Source organism: Panthera onca, chromosome E2 (assembly GCF_046562875.1).
Source record: "Panthera onca isolate mPanOnc1 chromosome E2, mPanOnc1 haplotype 2, whole genome shotgun sequence".
Lineage (NCBI taxonomy): Eukaryota > Metazoa > Chordata > Mammalia > Carnivora > Felidae > Panthera > Panthera onca.
This window is the reverse complement of record NC_138353.1, coordinates 31,302,271-31,327,433: the sequence shown is the minus strand read 5'-3', so window position 1 is coordinate 31,327,433 and position 25,163 is coordinate 31,302,271. Positions and strand designations below refer to the sequence as shown.

At 45.5% G+C, this 25,163-nt stretch overlaps 1 protein-coding gene across 4 annotated transcripts in view; it reads right to left on the bottom strand.

Annotated features, from left to right (window-relative positions):
* FTO (FTO alpha-ketoglutarate dependent dioxygenase) overlaps nucleotides 1-25,163 on the bottom strand; it is a 389,551-nt gene that overhangs the window by 135,522 nt on the left and 228,866 nt on the right. For 3 of the 4 annotated variants that reach the window (XR_009615364.3, XM_060650765.3, XM_060650769.3), the window contains exon 8: nucleotides 23,393-23,517. Coding sequence is in view for 3 of the 4 variants with exons in the window: in XM_060650765.3 (XP_060506748.3) it covers nucleotides 23,393-23,517 (125 nt within the window). In the remaining variant the exon portion in view is untranslated. Of the gene's footprint in view, nucleotides 1-22,120; nucleotides 22,544-23,392; nucleotides 23,518-25,163 lie in introns of those variants that run through there. The other variant, XM_060650770.3, reaches the window with a different exon arrangement.

Sequence of the window (25,163 nt, the reverse complement as noted above, 5' to 3'; positions counted from 1 at the left end):
TATTCGCATTCTCAAATCACCCTGTTTATATTAATAATATGACATCTGTCTCTCTCTTTGTTTTTGCTTTAGGGTGACTGCTTTCCATGGCTCTCTTCTCCTTGGCATAGAGCAGTGGGCATCAGCGCGCCCCCCCCCCCCCCCCCCCCGGGAATCTGTCAGAAATGTGAACGGTCCAGAGGAAGGCCGGCAGTCTGAGTTTCACACGCCCGCAAGGTGATCCTAACATGGGTTCCGTGGATGGCGGGCGGCAGACGGCAGAGGCCTCGGCCTTGGGGACCTGACTTCCTGCTCTGGAATCCCAGCTCCTCTGCCTCCGGGCCCCGGTGTCCCTGCGAAAGTTACTCAACATCTCTTTGCCTTGCTTTTTCTCCTGTTAAAATTAGGGGATAATTTAAAAAAAAAAAAAAACACACACACACACATTGTAATGGTTGAGTTAATTCACGTTAAGCACTTTAAAAAGTACCTGGCACGGAGAAGCACTCAATAAAGCCTTAGCTAGTACTGTAATTATTTGGGATTAACTGAGTAAATAATACATGAGAAGCACCTGAGTGCTTATTAAAAGTTCAATGAAGAGTTATTATTAGCAGTCGTATTTATCTGATTTCAAGCCTCCTGAGGGCAGAGGGCCCTGCCTTCCTGATCCATAACCCCCCGGAGCTCACCAGAGGCGGTGCCGTAAACAGGTGGCTCTGAGAAACGGTCTGCTACCTGGGCCTCTGTGGCAAATCCAGAGACCCAGGTGTCAGGCTGGGCACTTGTTTGGGGTTAGTGCCTTTGTTGGCCGGAAGGCAGAGAAACAGGGATGATTCACTTTGGCTTCCGCAGCTTTCCTGAGGCCACCAGCCCGTGGGCCGACTGTCTTTTTGCACGGATCTCTCCTCCCCAGTTCCAAGGCTGCTTTCGCTAAAGGTCACACGCCCCAAGCCTAGTAACTTTGGATTTAAAAATCATCTTGACTTGATATTTTAGAGGGAACATGGCAGGCTTAGCGAGTTTAATCTCTCTCTCTCTCTTTTAATACACCGGGGGTGGGACACCTTTTAACCTACCTGACAAAGCTTTAAAAAAGCTTCAGCTTCGGAACTGACTGCAGCCTGAAGCAGAATGTAAAGGCCGGCCGGGAGCTTTCCACGCTGGAGGGGGGCAATCCCACAAAGAGGCACGATCGCTCGGCACTCCTCTGGCATAAACCAAACCATATTCACAAATTCATCTCCCTCTATACCCCCTCCCTGGAGAAAATCAAAATTGGCAGAGGAAAAGACACCGCTCGCCTGCCAGTGGCTGGCCGCCTTTGAAGGGTCTGCTTCACTGACCTCTTCAAATAGCCAGGTATGCACAACACCAAGAGTATTAAAAAGCTGGTTTTGCAGCAGAGGAATGAACTAACCTGTTTGGGAGGAGTTTCCCCCTTAGACGAGGTGATAAATAATAAATGTTGCCTGTCACTGTATTAGGAGAGACCATGCTACCCACAGTTACTATAAAAGAGCTAGTCTGTACAGGCACACAGCCAGTCATATAGCTAATCCAGTAGTCAAAACCGTAAATATTACGTCTCTAGGAAGGTCTGCTATTTATCCAATAGAAGACAGGATTCCAGCAAACACATGATTCCAAGCTTGCCGCCATTAGCAGGAAATAGTCTCTAAGTGTCTAAACAGGCATTTCTAATGATCCTGACAGCAAAAACAATGTAGTGTTTGCTTTTTTTTTTTTTTAAATATTACATTTAAATCTAGTGGACAAATTCCATGACCTTGATGACTGTTTCTACCGTGGTTCCGTGTAACAACAGGTTACTGACGATGCGAGATTTTTTTCCCTACTTCTAGCAGTAGAAATTTAGGGGACAAGAGAATTGAGTAAGCTATCTTTGGATTGATCCATGGGAGCAACATCAGGTAAACCCAGGTAAGAGGGACAGAAGCTGAAACCACGGTGGCATAAAAATAATTCACGTGTCTCTCCAAGGCATTGTCACTATTAAATCAGTCATGAAACTACGTCAAATACAATCCCTGCACCACGGGCACAGGCCCCATTCCCGCCACTATTCCCAGTCTAGAGCAGATCCTGGAAAGAGTCGATACCGCCCAGCTCCCCACACGGTCCATTGGTAACCATTTTTTGGAGCCCCACACTTCAGACAGCACAGTTTCAGATCTCAAAGCGCCACACTCTCAAGAATAAGAATGGATCCTATTCGCCAAACCAAGTGGGGAAAGCACACCGCAAAGATATTTCTAATGCTGAAATTTACATTGCCAAATGTGCCTGTCAAATCGCGGTTTAATTACCTTGGCCCCCATGCCTCTTATAATCACCTGTCATTAGCAACAATGCTTGCATCTGTTTACACGTCTGTCAGATGCCAGCCCAGCTGAAGCCAGGGGAGAAGAAGACCTCTAGTGGGAGATGGCCTCCGTTGAAAAAAGGTCACCTTAAAGTTGACCCATCTCCATCCAGGGCCATCCCTCAAAAGACAATCTAAGGAGAAGACCCCTGGAGCAAAGATCTGAATGGTACAGAAGCAAATTTCAGCCAGGCTTGTTTGGAGATTCCAAGACCAGAGAGGAAAATGTTGTGGGGGGGCGGGGGGGGCTCGTGGGTATGTTACGCCTCCTCTCATGACACTTCTGCTTTTGCCTCCAGGAAGTAACCCTACATTCCAATGGTTTTGGGGTCTTCCCGCCCCTGGTGTCCTCCTCGACCCTGCAAGGTCGCACCCGGCCCCTTCTTCTTCCATGAATGCTCCTTTCCTCCACCAGGGGCTAGGTCTGGTGTTCCTGCCACTTAGTAGCTGCACTGCCTCCTCTATTGGAGCTGATTTTCTCCCCAAGACGGGCTTCATGATAGGCCACGTGCTCCCTAGAGTCCTCTTGCTTCCCCACATTCATCAAAACAAACACAGATCCTTTGGTTTTGACATTTTAGCACATCAACCGGGTATGGAGATATAGGGCTATTCAAAAGCCTATAATAATTTTTTAAATGTTTATTTATTTTGAGAGAGAGAGGGGCAGAGAGAGGGAGAGAGAGGGAGGCAGAGAGAGAGAGAGAGAGAGAGAATCCCAAGCAGGTTCAGCACTGTCAGCACAGAGTCCAACGTGGGGCTTGATCTCATAAACCATGTGATCATGACCTGAGCCACGATCAAGACTCAGATGCTCAAGTGACTATGCCACCCAGGTGCCCCAGAAGCCTGGGTGATATCATTAGTTAGTGGGTATCCTCATCACCACCCACCCATTTTTCATGCTAGTGGGGAGTCAGACACAACTTAGGGACCCTTAAGATTAATGCCAGACTCCAATCTCAATAAAGTTCCCAGATGATGCTTCGGAGTGGCCACGTGCAGACGGAAACACAAGAAACTTTCTTACTAACGCTGCCAGAGAAAGCAATAACCAGGGTCCATTAAGGTTCTGCCCTAAAATGAGGCCCACCGAGGATTTGGTAATGACCCAGTTTCTACAAAACATCTCTTCTACCCTCATTTGTGCTTCCCGCTCTCACTCCCGCCCGACCAGCCTTCCTCAGTACGTTAAACATGAGCCTCTGTCTTTGCCCACTAACAACGTGAGCCCGGCTTTAACCGATGTCCCCACCATGTCGCTTCTGGCTCAGCAGCCTGTGGGCTCCACTGTGAAGGCTGCAGGGAGGCCCGGTTGGACACGCTGGCCCAGCTGGAACGGTGGGGCCTCTTTACTCCACTTTCTGAAACTTCGAGACTTGTAGCCCTTTCTGTAACCTGTAACCATACCAGGGCCCTTCCTGAACGGCCTTCTCGGGAGTTCTGCCCTTCAATTTAGGGCAGCCGATACCTCCCTTTCACCCTCTATTTGACGTTAACCTTCCTTTCACCTTCTCTTCTATCTGACGTTAACCTTCCTTTCACCTTCTCTTCTATCTGACGTTAACCTTCATGGATCGGTATATTCAATGACAGCCATCGCATGAACCCACGTTTTGGGGCTGGCCAAGGTGCATCACCTTACCTTAAATGACAAGGTAACGTCGTTTTGTTCTAGGAGAGGATTCCAAACCCTTTCCACACGCTGGGGTAGGTTTAGGGGGAAAAAAAAAAAACGTGCTTCTTTTCGAATGCAAAGAATGGTGGGGCTGCAGACTGCCATGTTTCTAATATGCATCTTAAAAGAAGATTATTTCTTTTCCCTACGGAGACATCAGAGAACACTGAGTTTCCCCCACCAAGTCTAGTTACTAACTCTTCTCTTTTAAGATGTGGTCACGTAGAGCCGTTCTCCCCCTCTGCCCCTTGTCTCTTTTGTATTTCAAAATGGGGAGTAGAAAACCGTGAACCTTCTTCCTATGTATCAACAATCTGCGAACACCTCTTCCTTGACAAGCCTCAGCGCCGGCTCCTGGGCACTGCCCTTTGTGCAGGACTCCAGCCTCCATTACTGAGTTTAAAGCTATGGACGAAGAAAACAAAAATGCACTTATTCTACGGATGTGCGTTGGGGGCAGCTACTCGAGGGCATTTTACTAGTTCAAGATGGTAAAAGAAATCAGCCATAGCTGGCACCACCACACGTTGTTTCAGAAAAAAAATGCACTGTGGAGAACTGACACTGTACTTATAATTTTAAAAGATTTGCTCATTTAAACCGACCGGCAGTATTTTCTGCCACATAATGGAGAAATTCACGGGATGCCGGGCCCCCTCATGGCTTCTGTGGCCATAAAAGCCCCTTCATGCTGGATTTTTTATATTTGGTAAATTAATAGTTTACTGTTCCAAGATTCCTACGTGTTTATATTATTGCTTCTCGAACATAAAAGTTTGCAGTTGTTATGGAAACATATGGTAACATTTGCTGCTAAATTTTAAATGCATTTTCTACCCCTGTTACACACCTGAAATGAAGCCAAAAACCCTCTTTGCTTTACATTAGACTGAAATTCAAACTGGTCTGGGTGACTATAAATGGTTACTGTTTGTCTTGGCTCCTACCTGTATCAGATTTAGGCTGAGGAATCTTAGGGAAGAAATTACACGGGATAAAATGGATATTTCAAAATTACAAGGCCTGCAATTCCAGTGGCTCCAAATATCAGCTTTCTGTTTCATCTCAGCCTGCCAGAAAGAACATGGTGGGGCTGCAGAAGAAAAGATCGACAACATTTACTCTCCAGAGCCAAATGCTTCTTGTTTTGATTATACTGGTGGAGGAGACTTGCAAATCCTGATCAGTTTAAGTCTTGTTAGCAAATTAGATGGTTGTAGATTACAATGGTGCGAGACACGAGTTGTACCCCCTCGGCTTCGGCTGGAAATGACAGAAGTATAAATTCTTTCAACCCATTTTGTTCTGCAATTTTCTTCCTTGAGCGCCTCACAATTCTCCAGTAATTGTTCGTGATGACTTCTGGCCCATGGGGAGGCTGGCTTGGAAACATGCACCGGACAGGTTTTCTAAGTGGCCCAATTACCCATTTCTCCATACCTTAACGCCTTACCCAAGTCAGGCTTCCTTGTGCAATGGAGCTAGTCATAAATACTACTGAAGAAAACGAAGCAATTTGGCTTAGAAAAACATCAGATGAGAAAGACAGATGCGAATGCTTGCCTGCTTGAGCATTTTTCTGGGACTTTCAATCAAGATAAACCAAGAGTCAGGAGACAGCTTCAAATGTGTGCCTTTGGTCTTGCTCTGGGAACTGGGAGACCTAACTCCCACCTATGTCGTGGTCTGTGGGCCATGTTCTTTTATTCATCTCAGAGCATTTGTTACGAGTTGCAATTAGTTTTCAGAGGTTAACTCTCTGTCTTTTCTTTTTGGGAATATAACCTTGCTATTGGCTAAAGAGTTTCACTTACCGTTTCAGACACGAGTAAACACTCTTCTATATATTTGAAGTGACTCGGGAAAAGAATTATGATGCTTTTCTAAGTGCAGAAATATAGAAGTTGCCGAAGATTTTGTGCATTTCTCACTATCCAGAGGTCCCTGGACAGTAAGTGTTAATTCTGCAATTCTGCCCTCGTAGTACATATTTGCAGGGTTCTGTGGCAGTGACTGAAAAAAAATACGATGATACTCTCCCTGCCTCCCTGCCTTTTTTCATCAACTCGAATAAAGGATTTCAAATTCTAAGGCATCTGTTCCAGTATACATCCAGGATGCTCTCTAAGGAAGCCAAGAACTCAGAATATAGTCACAGCAGGGCCTGAGGCAGGTCAGAGCCCTCAGAGCACATGGATGCTTACTGCATTATTAGATTATACTTGAGTCTATGTAATATATACGAATAATATAAATACAAATACTCTGTTATTTATATACATAAATAATATATATACTCTCACACGCAGTGCTGTATATTTTCATGTTGCTCCACCCTTCTGCTTCGTCTTTAGAGGGCAGACAGAAGGTGACATTTCTCAACCCATCGAGATGTAGAAAGATGCAGCGATTCAAAAGTGGACACAAGACCCTCACTGCCGGGGCTCAAGTCCTAGTTCGGCCACTTACAACCTTTCTGTTATTGTTGGTAAATTCCCTAGCCGTCCTGGGTCCTATGTACCTTAACTGTGAGGTGGACATGAAAGTGGCACTTCCTTCCTCGGGTTGGCACGAAGAGTAAATAAAGACACGTGGGTAAAACACTTAGAGGACGACGTGGCATGCAACGAAGATGCATTGAGGTTAGCTGCTGTTATTAATTAGGATGATGATCATCATCTTCTTCATAATCAAGAGCATGATGATTGTAAAACACAGGATTCCTGACCCCTTTGGTTTGTAAGGCCAGTGCTTCCTAACCTTTGATGATGCGATCCACCGTCATGATTCGTGGCGACAGCCACGGACCACTTACATTGTACGTCTAGCATTTTTCTTTAAAACAACTTAAAACAAAATTTTTTTTAACCCCAAAACTTAAAGACTGACTTCACTCTTGTCCTCAACAATCTCACCTGAGAACCATGGATCCAAATGCTGATTATGCTTTTCTAATCTAAAGCAAAATACATTACCCTTAAACTTAAAACATGTTCGTGCGGGTATGACAAAATCATCGTGTGCGCCCTCAGTGCATGGGTTTTACGCCCCAGGAGCGTCTGAGCTAGGCCTTGGCACGTGTCAGAAGGGCCTACCTGGGCATGAACCGGGAGGCATTTTTAGACTCGACACACACCCGCCGCCCACGACTCTCTGCGTGGACAATACGCAGCCTCGTCGAGAGACCGAACTTGCGTGACCGTCACTAGGCTTACTTTCACTTAGCACATACTCAGGTCTGAATTCTGTCTCGGTGCTAAAGGACTGAAAACCATTCCCTTTCATTAGCCTAAGTTCCTAGTAATGGGAGCCTCGTGTTGTGGGGAGACTGCAGACAGGGGGAGGCCCTTGTGAACGAAAAAAATGCCACCATACGCAGAGGTCTCGCCCCATCTCTTGCAGACCGGGTTAAATGTATTCTGAGCCCTGCGTGAACCCATTTTCATGTGATACAGTGGGTACAAGAAAAGATTAATTACTTAGGAAAAACAAGCTAACATCTCTACAGCAAATATATCATCGCCATAGAGCACGGGACATAGAGGTTTGCACCTGCATCATTAGCTCAGCTGTAATAAATGAGACGCTCTATGTGATGTATAATATGGTAAAGAAAACACAGCTGTTTGCTTCTGTAGGGAAGTGCATAGGTGCCCTGCACCTGAGTCTGCAAACACTTAATAAGCCCTCAACAACAAAGCTGCGTCACTCAGACCCTCGATGGCTGAAAACCATTATCCGTGGATAATTAACTATGTCACGACACTGAGGTCCTAACACGAGGTCCTCATAATTCCCCACTAAGGGAAAGACAGTAAGACATTATTATATTACTAACGTTTAATAAGACGACTGTTCTATTTGTGTGTTATTAATGCAAGCTGTAAGTTACAGCAGCGTTTGAATTACTGTTAGTTCTTCTGGGCACTCCATCGCTTGAAGGGCAAAGTAGCCCTTTGAGCTTAAGAACCATAAAGAAATACTTCCATTTGGGGCTAAAAATGTTTTTTAAGTGCTACTTGCAATTTGTTCGGTTTATTTTTCCTCGGATCACACGAACACATCTACGGCGCACACGTATCACCGGACAAGCCGTCGCTGAAACGACCAATGTTAAGGCAGCTTAAAGCCGCACACGCTGTAAGACATTTTCTAGTGAACTCATTTGATTTTTAGAAGAGCCCATCGTTTTGCTTTCCTCCAAGCATCCCGGTCATTTTGAGACTCTCCCCTACAACACAAAGTATTTAAATTTCTCGGTAACAAGGCTTTCTGACTGCTTGAAGACAAAGGCCCCTCTCCATTTATTAAGACGACTTCCTACTGTGTGGAGCTGTTCTTTGCCTCATAATTAAAATAGCACCTGAACAGGACCATCTGCGAACGCGGATTAAGTTTTTACAAAATGCGAATATCTTTTCGTTCCTTTTCTGCCAAATGCCTCTAAATCTCATACGGGTTCTGTGTGACATACCAACAACCACACACACACACGCGCACACGCGCACACACACGCACACAAGGCATGCTTAAACTTTCACTACAAAAGAAATAAAATAAAAGGAAGAGGAAAGGAGGATAAACATTTTACTCCTCACTGCAATCTTCCGTGCCTCAATTAAACCAATAAATTAACGTATGGCTCTGTGATTTGCTCTAAGAATGAATGAACCGTCAGCCTTTGCGTTCTGCTTCTAGGATTCTGTGAGTTTACGGGAACCCAGAGACACGGTGTGCCACTTAATTTCCCTCTTCCTTTTTCAAATACACACATTTTGGAAAAGACATTATTTATACAAAAGGCTGCCAAGACCCTGGGTTAGGATGGATTTGGATATACAGACTGTTTCACAAGCTAGTCTTATTTAACCAAAATAAAGTCTCTTAGGGAGTTTTTTGCACAAACTGCAAATCCATAAATGCAGAGATTATAAACATTGATACAGACATTTCTTCCAGAGGGTTTTCTGACCTGATGTTAACTTTACATTAGAAATTCATGTTTCTTTAGAAATGTTGGCTTATTTTAGGGAAATGGTTCCTTTGGTACAGTTGGGGCTGTGATGTCAACCTGGCTGCATTCTAACAGCCCTTATGAAATATTTACAATGAAATTTAGCCACGCATGCGTAACGGCTGACTTCAGCGGCAGCCAAGGTTTATGCGTACCTTTTTCTTTTTATTAAAGGGAAGAAATAGTTTTTATATTTTCCTCTTCTCCAGAAGATCAAACCCACATGTATTTAACAGCTTCCCAGGCCACACCTCCATGTGGGCATTGGTCCGGATCAGTGAGACTGAAAGATTATTCTGACCACATGACATCTTTGAGCCATGAGAGAACAGCTGGGTTCCCCCAAGGTGGAGCCGGGGTGAGGCATAAACTTGAGGGTGCAACAGGAGAAATGGTGATCGCTAGCGGAGAAGCCCCTGCCCTTCACCCCTGCGAATCAGACCCTTCATCAGATTCAAAATTGCCAACAATCCTACAGACACCGTTTTTATGGTGACAATGAGCACCACATACAGCGCATTTACTTCTGAAAACTCTCATATGCTTTCTCTGTAAAAGAAAAGAGACTGTTGAGTTAGAGGCAAATATATGGGTGTGTGTGTGTGTGTGTGTATATGTGTGTGTGTGTATACACGTGTATACATATATACACGTGTATACATATATATATATACATATACACGTGTATATATGTGTGTGTGTGTGTATATATATATATATGTGTGTATATATATATGTGTGTGTATATATATATATGTGTGTGTGTATATATATATATATATATATATATATATATATATATATTTCCTCCAAGCAAGAACCCACAAAGAGTAGAACAATGTTACAAGGTCACAGAAGGCAGTGCCCAGATCGCATCCTCGTCTCCTGGCCAGGGTCATCGTCTCTCTTGTTGAGAAGCGTGAGATAGCGGAGAAGAGTTTTCCTACAGAGCAGGCAAGACTTCCATTCTCTATCAGATTCCTATCCACACCATCTGGTCTCCAGGCAGGTATTGATTAAGTAGCCTGTATAATTTGAATTTCTAACATTTAACTAACTAACTAACTAACTAACTAACTAACATTAAATAACTAACATTTAAACAGTTAGAAGACATCATAAACACTCTCTCTCTCTCTCTCTCTCTCTCTCTATTTTTTCCACTTCTCTTGAAAATGTAGAGGACCTAGTAACAAGGATCTGGCCTCCTGGCAAGACTGAAGAGGGGCCGCCTACTTTGGACTGGGTGTGCACCTCCCATTCACTTCAGCCCCACCTCTGTGCCTTCGTTCACCTGGGGTACCTGCCAGGCCCTGCGGGCATTTGGGCTTGCAACCCTTTGTCCACATTCACTAGAAAAGTCACAAATTCCCAGGTACCGTGCTGCTGTCGTTAAGAGCTCGAAAGGACGCTTCCTTGGGAAAGTCCAGTGCCTCTTAGGGCATGATCTCACTGTTGCACGGTAGGCCCTCCTCACCCCCTCAAAATCGGTGTCATTCTCCTCGTGACACAGCCCAGAGGTGACGGCCTCACGTGCCTCGGGGCAGACAGGAAAATGCTCCGGAATATCCAGGGAGAGAATGCCAGCGCAGGGACGAGGCTGGGCTCCCGAGCCCTGTGTGTGTGTCACTCTACTCCAGCCCGGACGTAGGTTTACACGTGCGGGCGTCAATACACCCTCTCTGCCTCCCCTGCCGCAGCCTGCTTGCCATGCTGCTGGAAGATACTGTGCTTCGCACAGCCCCCCGATTCTCAGAGGCCCCCCAGAGCTCTCCAAGCGAGCGTAACATGCAGAATTCCAAATGAAGAACCAACAGCAGAAAGATCATTTACAGTAACTCTACAAACAAGCTAAATGAAAGACTGGTGTTCAGTCATTAAAAATAATAATGCTAAGGGCCCCGAGGGCTGGAATGTAAAGCTTACACTTCGTGTGAGGAGGCAGGGGGAAAAAAAAAAAAAAAGAAAGAAAGAAAGAAAGAGTGTGTTTATTATCCCAATAAGATAATCTGCTAATTTATTTAGTAGGCAATTTTAGAGTACATTCGTTCACGGTAAAATCTCACTTTATCAGATTACGGGAACAATAACAACGGCAAATAAAATGCTCGTTTCAGCGCAGGGCTTTCCGGGGGGCTGCAGGGAGGCTTCGCCGGCTCCCCGCCCCTCGGCCTTCTGCTGTCTCCCGGCCCAAGCCCGGAGTCAGTTATAGAGTTATCTCTCTCACACTTTGCAGATGATGCCTAACATCATGACAACAGAGAAGAGGAAAGGTCTCCGGACCTGCCTACCTACAACAAGTTTCTGTAAAGTAATGAATACAGACAGCTTGGGGACCATCCACCTGCGCTGCCTGCCTCTTCCTGCCTGCGAAGGGAAACCACCAGGGATTGGCAGAAGGTACTTGTCTGACAGGGCCAGGACAGCCTTCCTCCTCGGTGACAGCCCGGGCCTCCCCTCTTCAACTTGACCCACCCTAATTCCTTCACAATGCGGCAGCGAGGCAGCTGACAGGAGCAGCTGCGGTTCCTAAGCGAGATGGATGGAATTTTCCTAACTAGTTCCCCAAGTTACATTTTACCTTCAAGATAATTTATGAGCTGCTCTGGAGCCTTGAAGAGACAATATGCTTGCCATAAAATTAACTGTAACAGTCTTGTAGGTTATAATTAACACTGGGAGGGTAGCACCAACTGGACGAAACACATGGCATAATTGATGGTAAGACTGGAAATGAAGCAAGCTAACAAAATCATTATGGTGCGCGCTGCCTTAGCAAAACCTCTGCTTTCGGAGGGTTAATTACAATCGCCTTCCAGGGCCCATATTCCAGTAGGGGAAGAGGCCAGAGCTGGGCGGCGGGGGGTGGAGGCTGTGCCGGCAAGGCCCTGGGGCACCCGGACGGGCATGGAGGCCGGGTCTGGTCTGGAAGGAGAGACACATCCGAACCGAGAGCATCTGGCAGTGTGGGCTTCCTGGAGCTCGGGCTGAGCCCTACACAGGTCTGCCTGACAGACATGACTTCATTTTCTCAGTCAATAGCATCTTTTTCAGCGACGAAGAAGATATGGATGAGAAGAGACTCAGAACTTCCAGAATGCCCTTCAGGAGGCTCACGATATTTATTTAGAATACGACAGAACTAAAGCATTTCAACCTGACGGGGGCATGTCTTCGCGAAACATGACGATAAGTCCACTAAACCTGAAGGTTTATTGAACTAAAAAAGTACCCTGTCCAGAGGAAGAGTATGGAGAGAAAGCTAATCAGGAAAGTGTCAATCACTCCCATCTCAGAAAGTGACGCTCAACTGTTCCTTTCGGGCAGATACTAAACAGCCTGATCAATACCTGAAAACAGACTCTCCTAGGCACACTGGAATCATTCAGATCATTTCAACTAGTAACGTGAAGGGGACTGACCTATTTTTGTTTTGTGATCTGTTTTGTTTTTTGTCCTGGGACAAGATGCTGAAACTCATTCTGATCCACGATGCAACAGTGTCCCCTACAGGCCGCCGGAGCTGTGCCTTACCACCCCTCACCCCCCATTACTGCCTCAACCGGAAGCAGAGTGAAACTTTTATCTATAACCTGGAATATACATTACAGCGTAAATTTGTCAAACACACTGGGGACATCCCAAGATAGAATAAGAGCATGACTCTCCACGTGCGGTAAATGGTTTTCTAGGCATAAACACACCGTAGAACCGGTGAGCGACCCGTCGTACAGCAGATAAATGCTATCCGATCACCCAAAGGGAACCCACTCAAATCAGCCTTGGCTCACCAACCCCGCCTCAAAATTACTCCACTTAGAGGATTTACAGATTCTTGAGGCTAGACTTTGATGTTCTCATCTGCGCCCCCGATCCCTCCTTCTCAAAGATTGTAACCAATATAAAAGAATGGCATAGCGATAAAGGTAATAACTCTCCTTGAAAAGGCTTACTTCATAAAGCGCGGGCTGCAAATTATTTCTTTAGAGAGAGCGAGGCACCCGCCAACTAAAAAGTGCCGAACATGTTTAGCTACTGGAGGAAATAAACCTTTACAAATGCACACCTGCTGTTCTCCACACTGGGAAGGATCCGGGAAGGGCCCGAAGCCCCATATGGGGAGACCCACTTCAAAGTGCCGAGTGCACCTAGGAGTGGTGGCAAGGCCTTGTTGTGGCTCCCTTCTGCCACCTCCACTGTTGGCTGTGCTGCCTTGGGTAAGTTTCTCTGTACCTCTCTGCCTCTAGCCTCTCATCTCGTAAAACATGAAAAATCCGAGCCCTTAGTGGGTTCTCAACAAATGTTAGCAGCTCTCTCTACTAGAATTAGCACAACTGTGCATTTCAAGGACAGTGGAGAGAGGGAGGGAGGTGAACTGAAGTCATCAGGGGGAACACCTCCCCTCCCTGCAGCTGCCCCCGGGGGTCTCACTTACAGAACCGCGCCTTGTCCCTTGTCCATCGGGCCACCTGGATCACGCTGCTTCTCTTTTAGGTGAAGCTGCTGAGACACGGAGTGCCTGGCCCAGAGTTCATAGCTGGAGATAGGATGCCAAGCTGGAGTTCAGGCCTCGGTCAGTTCTATGTGACCGTGCTTAGAGCAGAGCCTGGCACGGGGCAAGATGCAGCTAGTGTTCATGCTCACACCGATTCAGCAATGTGGGGCCCCTACCACGAGGCTAGGATTTTACACGGGGGCTTGCTCTCAAAGGATGAACGTGGCTGGGCTCATACAGACTTTCCTGTCTTGATCTAAAGGTGGTGGGTACTTTTTACTGAGCAGCTAATATGTTCCAGATACTTGCTCAGGGTGTTTTACACGGAATTTGTCAATCAGCCCTATGAAATAAGCTCTGTTATTATCCCCTGTGCAAGTTACAAATGAGAAAATTGAGGTTCAGAGTGGTTATGTAACGTCTCTATAATTGCCTGGAGTTATGGACACGGATCCAAGACCCAAACAACCTGCTCAGGATCTACGCTCCCAACCTCTAGGCCACGTTACTGAAATGTGCTCTGAGAGGAAATCCACACCACCCCCCGCCCCCCCCCCCCCACACCATTTATCATTGAGAACTAGATCTGTCTAGAAAGACGCAGCCCAGATTTTATCCCATGACCCATAACCACATATAGATTTCTCGCCTATTTCCCACTCCTTCCGGAGACCAAGTGCTACCTACCCACTCGCGGCCAACACAACTTCACAACGGAGCGGTATTCCCCACAATGGCTGGGCACACAAGTGAGAGTCACACAAGAACCACTGCCCCTCTCTTTCCACTTTCTTCGCCCAGAATCCTGACTTAAACTCCTTCACAGCACTTAGGATACTGCACCGCCTAATGTACCTCCCCTGGTCAAGTGTGACCCATCTCTATAACCCCAAGGCCTACGATAGAGTCTGGTAGCAGCCAGGCACTCGATAAATATTTGCTGAATCAATGCGTGACTGACAGCTTGCTCACGCTAACTATAACCACCGTTTATTACGTGCCCGAGTCCATTAACACACACGCACTCCCCCAACACCTACCAGGCAGGGACGGCTTCCCTCTGAAGAGATATTTGTGGGTGTAACACAGCCTGCATGTGAGCCTTTGCAAAGTGAAGGCCTTTAAGGTGACACATCTTTTTGAAAAGTCCCTGGGAACCAGAGTGCAAGACTGCCTAAGGAGAAATGAATGCTATGGTGTTCCTTAGAAACCGGTATCCCACGAACAGCTCACAAATGTGACTCGCCAGAACCGGAAGGGTAAGTTTTACAACAAGGGATCGTTTTATGACGAAGATCCAGAAAAGGACGTTTTCGATCTTTCTCTCGACTGCAGGATCGTTATTTTGGTTCTACTGAGTGTTGTTGAAGACGCAGGATTATGGGAGTTTCGGTACCTTTCCCCCAAGACATTTTCAGAGCTCCACTTAGGGAAACAGTTCTGGTCTCTCCTTCCACTGAGAACACAAGCTCCAGGGGACAAACACTCACAACAGTGCTGTTCCCTGCTGCCTTTCCAGGACCCGGAACAGTGCCCGACAAAGAGCAAGCCTTATTTAATAAGTACTTGTTGAGTAAATAAATGAATCAATCGATGCTTTCTCGAAAAGTTTAAGAAGCACTGCCTGTAAGAAATAAGTCGGCAACCGATCACGGTCAGGGTCCGCCAGGAGGAGAGCTCATACCGAAGCCTATGTGTCGATTTTACAAATGAGATGCGCAGAAGTCAATTGGCTTTTGTCTCCCATAAAACTGTTCAAATGATGACAGTAACAATGGTAATAACATCAACAACACTGGCCTCCTTAAGATAAGTTGCTGTATCTGGGAAAAAAGGTAACCCTATCTCTAGACGCATTTAATCCTCGCTCTAAATTTACACAATGCTTCAATTCCTACACATTTATGAGGAGGTTTTATGGAGTTACTGGGTTTTATGGAGCAATCGGGTTCAGATACACACAGGACATGCTTCTGCTAAGGGCCACGGAAAGCAGAGATTGCAATTATTAAAGAAGGGACAGATGCACTAGAAGGGAAAGGCATAGACGTCAGCTAGCAGGCTAGCGCCTCCCTGTTTCTCCCTGGAAGCTCCTTCGTTTATTCCACCCCAACCCTGCTGACCAAGTCAGCCGGTTGCAGGGGACGGCTACGGAACCCCAGATGCCACAACTTCTAGTTCCCGACGAACTCAGCCAGGAGCAGCAGCCCCCCTCCCTAACGCGAGCGACAGTGGCTGACACGTTCAAAGGACTCCGTCACGTGCCGGCTCAGAAGAGAATTATATCAGCCTCATCTCATAGCCCGTCCTCAGGGCTGGTGGCGCCACTTCTGGTGACCAGAGTTCCCGAGGGCGCCACACAAATTCTGGCCCAGATGTCAGGTCACCAAGGCTGATGCTGGTCACTGTGCGCTGATATCATTAAAGCCACATCAGGATATTAGCAGGTAGCCTGCGACTAACCAGAGCAGGTAAGATGCGAACGGGAAGCCGTGTTTAGACTCAGCTCCGCCCCTCCCGGCCTGAAAGCCATCCTCCCATCCAGAGGAATGACTCTAGGGAGGTCTTTTCTCCCCCCCAGCCCTAGTTCACTTCTGGGCATGGCAAGGGATCAGGAATGGGTGCCTCAGGGACGAGACCGCGCCTTTTCGTCCTGGTCCCAGCTCAGTTCCATGGTGTTCACTTCTGGACTCCTCCTCAAGTAGCCGAATCAGCCTGTGCACAGAGTGTCCTTCCTCCCTCAGGACGGAAGCAGGGGGCAGGGTGCAGTCTTGGGGCTCCAATGCCAAAGAACCACATTAGCGGAGATCTCCTACATCCAACCTTAAGGTTTCCAACCTCTGGCAAGATCAGATGAGTAATTACCCCACCCCCACCCCGAAAAAAAAAATCCCAACAGGCCAGCATCCCCAGTGGTCATCCCTCTTCAAAATTAGGAAGGAAGGCAAAGTACTTATAAATATAGGGATGGGTTGAGAGGAAAGCTATTCTATTCAGCCAGCCACCGAACAGATCTGAATGCCAGGCGACAGGGTCCCTGCTCGTTATAGGGCATGGTTCTCACGGAGGAGACAGCTTGATGTTACTGTGATCCGGGCGGCAGGTTTTACAGCTGGTGAACAGGCAGATCCCCTGCCCTCATGAAGTTCACATTCCGGCAGCAGAAGCAAAATGTAAACACAGAGTCAAGTAATTATATGGTACATGTCAGGTGATTCCTTTCCATAAGCTTCCCCCAAACTGGACGTGGCCTTGCAGCAGAGTCCATGGCTAAGTCATCTTCCCGGATCCCGCGACGAAAGAAGGAAAATCTGCACGAGGTGGTGTTCCTACTAACCTGCCCTCCCCCGCATGAAGCTATCCATTATTTCAAAACTGAAACTCTACGGGACTCCTCTTCGTATTTCCCACGGCATTTCGCAGAGTTATTTGCACATAACAAACATTCAGTAAATAAGAGTTCGTTGCTAAACTGGACTGGGCCAACTCGTTGGTTCTGCATCTAATCCAGGCCCGCCAGGAGGCAAAAGCAGAGACCACATATCCACGGAGAAAACCTCAACATGCTTGTCTTAGGACTAGAGCTGGTCCACAGAAGTAACTGACACAAACTAGTTTATTTGTTGCACCCAGATCAGAGTTCTGAAGCTGACTGGCTTAGAAAAGGTTAGAACTACGAGATCTTGGAGCCCTAAGAAGATGTCCAGAGTGGATCCGTCCTGGAGGTAGGTGGTGATGGTGACAGTTACGGCGAATGGAAGGCAGTCAACAGTAAGATGGTTCTCTTGTCCAGAAAAAGGGCTAACTTGGCAATAGCATGAGCTGGCAAAGCCCAATACGGGGAAGACATGTATAGGGAGCCATCTCGATCCAGAGAGCTCATTTTAACTGGGAGGCACTGGTTCTAAAAGCTTTTCTAAGAAACTGCCATAAACATTTTTAAAACTGCTCTCAGCACCGTCTTAAGGCTCCTTGGACCCAAATGAAGTCGTCTACTGTGGGACCGCGGAAAGTCCCGTTTGAGCCCAGAATGGAGGCGCTCTAAGGAGACAGAGCTTCTAGTTCATCAGGTTACATTCCTACCTGGTGTGCAATGCTCAGTGAAGCTGTAAGGAAAGAAATGTAAGAGAATGGGCTAAGGACTAAGTAGGGGATCTCCCAAAACACAGAAGCTGGGCCACAGGCAGATAAACAAAGCCCTACCCACGGGAATGGGGAAATAGACACAAGCGTATTCTCATGCCAGCTTCACAGTGGCACTCCGTTCCTGCAATAAGCCAAACACCCCTCATGGGCTCGTGAGTTCTCTCCCATTTGAGGGGGGTAAGTGCTTAAGTTAGCCATGTGTTTAAATCTCCTAATAAAAACTTAATGGTCTTAAGCACATGAAAAGATGTTCTGCATCATGCATCATCAGGGAAATGGAAATCAAAACCACGACCACAGCACCAGGATATCTACAATATAAAAAAAAAAAAAAAAAAAAAGGAAAAGAAATGTTGGTGAGGTTGTGGAAAAGCCACAGGAATATACAATGATGCAGCAGATGTGGAAACCAGTCTGGCAATTCCCCAAAAAGTCAAACACAGAGTTACTGTACAACTTGGCCGTGCTATTCCTGGATTTACACTCAATGGAACACTCAGTGGAACAGAAAAGACGCCACTCAAAAACCCGCACAGAAATGTACACAGCAGTGTTATTCAGGGCTGCCAAGCAGTGTGGAAACAACCCAAGTGTCCACCAACCGATGAATGGAAAGACAAAATGGGGTCTCTCCATGTGGTGGAATATTACTTGGCAATAAACAGGAACAGGTACTGATACGGTACAACATGGATCAACTTTGAAAGCATTATGCTAAGTGAAAGAAGCCAGATTCGAAAGGCCACATATTGTAGGACTCCATTTACACGAAATGTCGGCAACAGGCAAATCCACAGAGACAGAGAGTAGGTTAATGATTGCCAGGGACTTCGGGGAGAAGGGGGAATTGAGAGTGGCTGTTAACAGGCCCAGGGGTTCATTCATAATGGAAATGCTCTGGAATTGGATAATGGTGATGGCTGCACAATCTTGTGAATATACTAAAAAAAAACAAAAAAACAAAACAAAACAAAAAAAACCCCCACCTAATTGTACACTTCAAAATGATTAATTTTACGTTCACGTGAAATTTTATATCTTGTGAATTATATCTCAGTTGGAAAAAAAAAACAAAACCCTAATGGCCTGGCTCCCGTCTTATGTGTTTTTGTCTTTGCATCTTACTCAGCAAAAATGTAAAGGCACTGTTTCAAAGTTAGGAAGCACAGTTAATTCTGCAAGTGTTCCTCACCTCCCTGTGTTAGCCTTCACCTAGCTCTTGGCTTACTATGAATCCCCACAGACAGACACAGTCGAGTCAAACCTAAGATGGGACACACTGATTTGGATAATGTTTAGAAGCTTTGGGTTTCTATTTTCAATATAATTATTGTCTGGGTGAGACTTGTATACGTAGGCCGTGTCGTTCAACATAAGAGGAGTTTTTTCAACAGAACAGCAATGCTAGTCTTCAAAGACATCTACCGTGAAATACTCTCCTGAGTGGGTCAGAGCCGACTTGCCCCTCCGTTGTGGTATCGACGGCTCCACCGCCATCCTTTTCACGGCCCCTTTCCGGGAAACTGCTAGAACCTCATCCCCGGGTCCATTCTTAAACTGGCTGCCGAACACGTTCCTACCTGCACAGCAGCTCAGGCAATATTCTGTGCACGGCAGGTATACAAAACATACAAAAATGATGACGAAATAAATTCATTCTTTTCTCAGAACACAGAGTCACAGGCTGGGTCCACTGTCTCTGAACGAGAGCACGGAGCTTTGCGCACCCCAACGTCACTGGCCGGAAACCGGGACATTCTATGTTCACAGGGAGTTGGGAGACAGCTTTAAGTAGATTATTCTGATCAATTCACAGTAAGAGAACATACGTGTGACACGCCCATTATTGGCAATAATTAGCATCGCTTTGATGGTTCTTAGAAAGAGGAATCAAGAAAGGAACATACCTATCTACTCAATTAACGTTATGCGATTTCCGCTTCCTTTTACAGAAAAACAAAACAAAACGAACCCTGCAAAGTTGTGGTAACAACAAAACAGTGTGGGAGAGCCACAAGTATATTCAGCATCCAAAAATGCGTAACATTCAGTGGCCAGAGGCTGAAGTGGATCACAATTTTTTTTTTTTTTTTGAGGATGTTTGCTCTAACACCTGATTGACGCACGTCCTCTCAACTGAGCAAGCAAGCTGAAATAAAATATCTGATTCTCATTCCGACATGTTCAAGGCAAAGGAAGCCCATTCCTTTCCTTCAGCGGACTTACAGATAATTACTCCACAGTAAGCATGCCCTCAAAATTCTCACCAGTCTAGGAAAGGCGCTGGGGATTTGCGGAACATAAACAAAGGCACTGATTTTTTGCTATATTTTATTTAGAAAAACAAGCCGGGCACGGACACGGAACTGTACCTTTTCTTCAGCGCACTTTTCAAATGATAATTTCTTCCACTGTCACCATTAAATCTTAATCCATTCCAGCTCCTTGCATGGGTCATTGAGTCTATATGTACTGCTGTTATTTTAAAATGTTTCCCCTTGGTAGGGAAAGAGGGGGAGAAAAGATGTTGAGAGCCAGATGGGCCCCTTCACAGTTCATTTATCAAACCTAATACGCGGGGCTCCACCCTCCCCTCACTCACTATTGCGGTTAAACTTCCATATAATTTGGTAATCATTTTCATTATCAGAGAGTGACCCGAAAGCAGCCTATCCTGGGACACCCAGTCCCTGCAGCTGCTCTTTTCCTGCCTTTTCCTACAGTAGACCCTAAGAACCTCAGAGTTTATTAGCTGCAGACCGACCTTTGGGCTGCGGAGGTCAAGAAGGGGTCAGATCAGAGGGCTTGCCCAGTTCTTTAAAAGCTATAACAAGCTGTCCATCAGGCAGAGTGGACTGTATAAACAAAGCCAAATCTTCAGAAATTCTGTACCGCTTCTGTTAACACTTACCCTGCATTCACACAGCTTCTCCTGATGTACTTTGGATCATTCAGCTCGGGGGAAGTGAGCAGACAGCCCTAATAAGCCTATTTGGAGAGGGTTGTTTATGGGATTACTGAGCTTCGGGAAGGAAACCCGCAGCATTCAGATGTGCCTCTGGAATCGCAGGGTTGTATGACACTGTGACAAACTCGGTTACCCCGAGTCATGCAGAATTGACACTTTTCCTCAAAAAGCTAAATCACGGGGAACATATGCTTTCAGTTTAAGAGACTTCAGGGAGTCCCAAACAATGGCTCGGCTCCTGGCCGGGGAGAGATACAAATATTTTAAAACCTAGTTACAGGTTCTGCTTAAAAATATTCTTCCTAATATCATTATTGCAAAGGAACCAGCGGAAGGCGGGGGCGGGGGGGGAGGGGGGGGTGCGGCGGCGAAGGGGGGGGAACCTTTATTACAATAGACTTCTCCTAAACTCATTGCCAGCTGTAGCGTCGTCGCCGATCTACATTTCTTGGAAGTTGTACTATTCATCACGCATTCTCTAACGTGCAATATAAGGTAATTAGAGTCATCTGTATTTAACTTTCGGAGGAAAAAATTTCTATTATCTAATCTCACTGATCCCCTGATAGCTTTGATGAAAGCAAAATACGGTAACCTATTGCCTGGCCTTTGGCAAGCGCTAATTCTTTTCTGTCAAAGTGCATTTTTCCTCGTGTAATTCCAAAGTACACAATGGGCCGATGTCTACGACCCAGCCGGCTCGGTTAGCACGGCAGTGGATGCTCTGTGACTTTCACCATCACCGGCCTGATGGCGACTCAGGGCAGTGCCTGATTCCAGACGGCCAGAGGAAGCTTTGATGAGGAAAAGAGAGGCGTATGGTAACAGTCTGTTTATACAGATCATATGGATGAGTCTTTTAGATAGGTCACTGGGATGGGAAACATCAAATGGGGGCGGAGAAGGGGTGGGGGGGGAAGGATTATGGTTATTTAATACTCTGAAGACACTTTTCCTTCTGAGCTCTCAAGACGTGACCCTCTTGAAATTTTCTTTCAGGTGTTTAGTTTGAAGGAGGTCTGCACAGTGTCAGCCACTAAGCTCTTTCTTTTCTCCTCCCCTACCACAAAGGACTTGAGAATTTTTGTTTCAGATGCTAGACTACATCAACTTCAACACTGGCTCCAGCTCCTGATTAAACTGTTAGCAGTAAGGGCCAGAAATGCTGAAACCAGACTCCTCTTAAACAGGCCATCTTGGCCTTGTTGTCTGATGATTTGGTGTACTAGGAAATTATTGTTAACAAACCGAATGCACTCAGCAGAAGACATCCAGCCTCAACATTTGGTCTCGGAGCTGTGCTGTCTTTGGAGGGATAGAGGGGGGGTGGGGGTGGGAGAGAGGTTACAGGGAAATTCTTTTTCTTTCTTTCTTTCTTTCTTTCTTTCTTTCTTTCTTTCTTTCTTTCTTTCTTTCCTTCCTTCCCTTTCTTTCCTTCTTTCTTTCCTTCTTTCTTTCTCTTTTCTTTTCTTTCTTTCCTATTTAGTAAGAATCACCAGGGAGGGGGGAAATGTATATAAGCCTAAACAGGGAAACACAGCTCAGATGTCCCTGCATGGATATTCCAGTATTTAATAAAATATGCATGCTTTAATGAATATATGTGCTTAAAGTGGAGTACAAGCAGAGTTAAATTGAAGATCATTTAATTACTGTTGCTGAAACTGTCGTTTACTCTTATCAGACCAAACTACAAAAGAGAGAGGAGAGGGAGAATAACAGGGCGAATTTTAAAATTATTGTTTTCGCGCAAGTGTGAATTTAGAGAGAATGCACGTACTTGGGGAACGGCTTTCCAACAGCTGAGATGGACAGTTCACGGTCTTTACTGTCTCCTTTCTTGGAAAGTGCTCATCTGCAGCGTTGTTCAGACAAACCTATTTTTACGATAACTGCTACTAGTAAAGCCATAAATTATTACAAATTCTGTTGCATGGACTCATTTGGAGAACTCCCAGGCACATAGGATTTTTCAGTATCAAATAAGACTCCGAGACAAAAATACAGCATGATCTCCCGGATTCCTCTCTCTATTGCTGAGAGACAGACGATAAGCCAACCATTTTTACCAACTGCAGATCTAAAAGGGTAACCCTGACATTTGGGGAACTGGTTCCAGCCTTCCACCCATCAAGACTTTTTCAAAGAGCAGGATAGTAGAGTCTGTGGTATGCAAGCATCAGTTCTGTAAAAACTGATAATGTGTAGGAACTTTCTCCCGGTAACTGCTTTCTAACCCAAAGGTAGGTCCATGGGCCAAGAAAGTAGGTTGAAGCCACCGCAATTCCTACTTGGCCAATTCTAAAACTGGGGTTGATAAACAGACCACTTTCAAGCAATCTGCCTCTCACGGAGTGATGTGAGAGCACTGTGTGAATTTCCCAGTGCTAAACCGCAATGTTGGTCTTTTAGACTGTTGATTAAAAGGGTGCTTCTATTCAGCAGCAGGCACTGCTATTATATTACGCTCAAGATGCAAACATTTATGCTAAATGTTGCACTCAGGGATAAATGATATATACCTACAGATGACATCATGGCTCATAACCAATTAATGTAGGTACCATGTACGGGAGAGCTAACTTTGGCTGAAAGCATCTGCACCTTGCTTATGGTTCATGGCTCCCCAAATGACAGGATGAGGCCAGTGGTAAAAGGAAGGGCTTAGCCAAACACAGCTCTTGGTTTTCAGGGGCCACAAATCCCATTTCAGAAGCAGAACTGACCTGGCATGCCACTCCCTCCTCAGATTCTGGCGGCTGGTGAGCAAGGCAAGGATAGCAGTCAAGATTTCATTCCTTTGTTCCACGGGGACCCCCTCTCTTCTAACTTCACGAAGCACAGCATTTGTCTAGAAGAAATGGTCCAAAAAAGAGGAAAAGTGAAAAATTAATAATAAAAAAAAAAGCCCATAAGCAAATAAGGACAGTAAATCAATGGCTTTTTTATTACAGTCCCCCTGCTAACAAATCAATACAGTAAATGATGGTCAAAAATGGCCAGCGTATATTTTGTATTTAATCAATGTACCAAGCACATAAGGTAAACTCCAAAAGCCCCATTGCCTTAAGTAACACATTGAGATACTGTGTGTTCTCACTCAATTTCCTCAGTGCACCAAAGGTCTTTTTCCTGGGAACGGCCTCCCATGAGCTATTATTAGAAATGATTTTCACGTACACTTCACTGTGAGTTGTTTGTTTTGCCTTTTAAAAAAGAGCAGTCTCTGACTCTGACTTTCGCTCTCTGTTTCCTGCCACCCAGCTGAGGATTTCTGCACTGCCACTCGTATGCGAATCATTAATTTCTATTTCCAGCCATGCCAGCAAATTTTTCTTTTCTTCTTTTTTTTTTTTTTTTCTGGTTCACTCGTTTTCCTCGCTTGCTGCAAATCAAGATCTTGCAAAGAAAGAAACAATAAAAGCACAAAAATCAAATTCATTCTCGATGAATCTTTCCAGCTTTAAAAATCCACTACATGTTTCAAATACTGTGTACAGGAACTCTTGGGCACAGCAGACTTATAATTTGAGGAAGAATCGTTTATTCTACAGTCATGGCTATGGCCCTTAAAAGAAATTAGGCTCACAGGTGAGTAGAAAAACACTCAAGCCTCTACCTAGTGTTAGAAATGTTGGGTGTTGCTTTTGGAAATAGTTGAAGTCCAGGGCTCCTGGGTGGCTCAGTCAGTTGAGCATCTGACTTTGGCTCAGGTCATGATCTCATGGTTTGTGGGTTTGAGCCCTGCGTCGGGCTCTGTGCTGATAGCTCGGAGCCTGGAGCCTCCTTCGGATTCAGTGTCCCCCTCTCTCTCTGCCCCCCCATCCCACTCATCCTCTGCTTCTCTCTCAAAAATAAACATTAAAAAAAATTAAAAAACATAAAAGAAATATTTGAAGCCTTGGCACATCCTTCTAAGAAGGGGCATGACATCAAAACTCCAATTTGAAAGTGTTGCTTCAATTTGACCTACAACTCACTCCTGTATGCCGGTTTTATATGCGTGTATTTTAAACATGCAAACTCATGTAACATTATAGAAAACAATTAAGAAAACAAAAGAGTATTCTACTGGCACCTGAAATCTGAGTGAGCGAATGCCTGGTGAGTTTTAATGAGAGAATTTTTCATCACACGTACTTATCTTCACGTAACTGGAGTAGAAATCTTGAGAATTTATAAATGTTTTTCATTTAAAGTTAGTGTGGCTTCTTTGGAGATGTTGTAACCAAAGCAACCGCTAAAAGGAATGAGACTTTGACCTTCTTTGTACTAGTCTCTCCGTGCATATTCCCTATCTAACTGATGCCAATGCCTTCATTTGCTTAGAAAGCATGCTCACGGTTTTGTCCTGTAACTTGAAATACCACTTCTTTGTTCGTCTACAGCGATTCACTGTACACGATTCAGCGTGTACTGAATGCCTTCTGACAACCTTGGGAAGAGGTGTAGTGAACATTTGTTGTGTGGTTGCCTTCTCTCCAGGCCCGGTCCCCC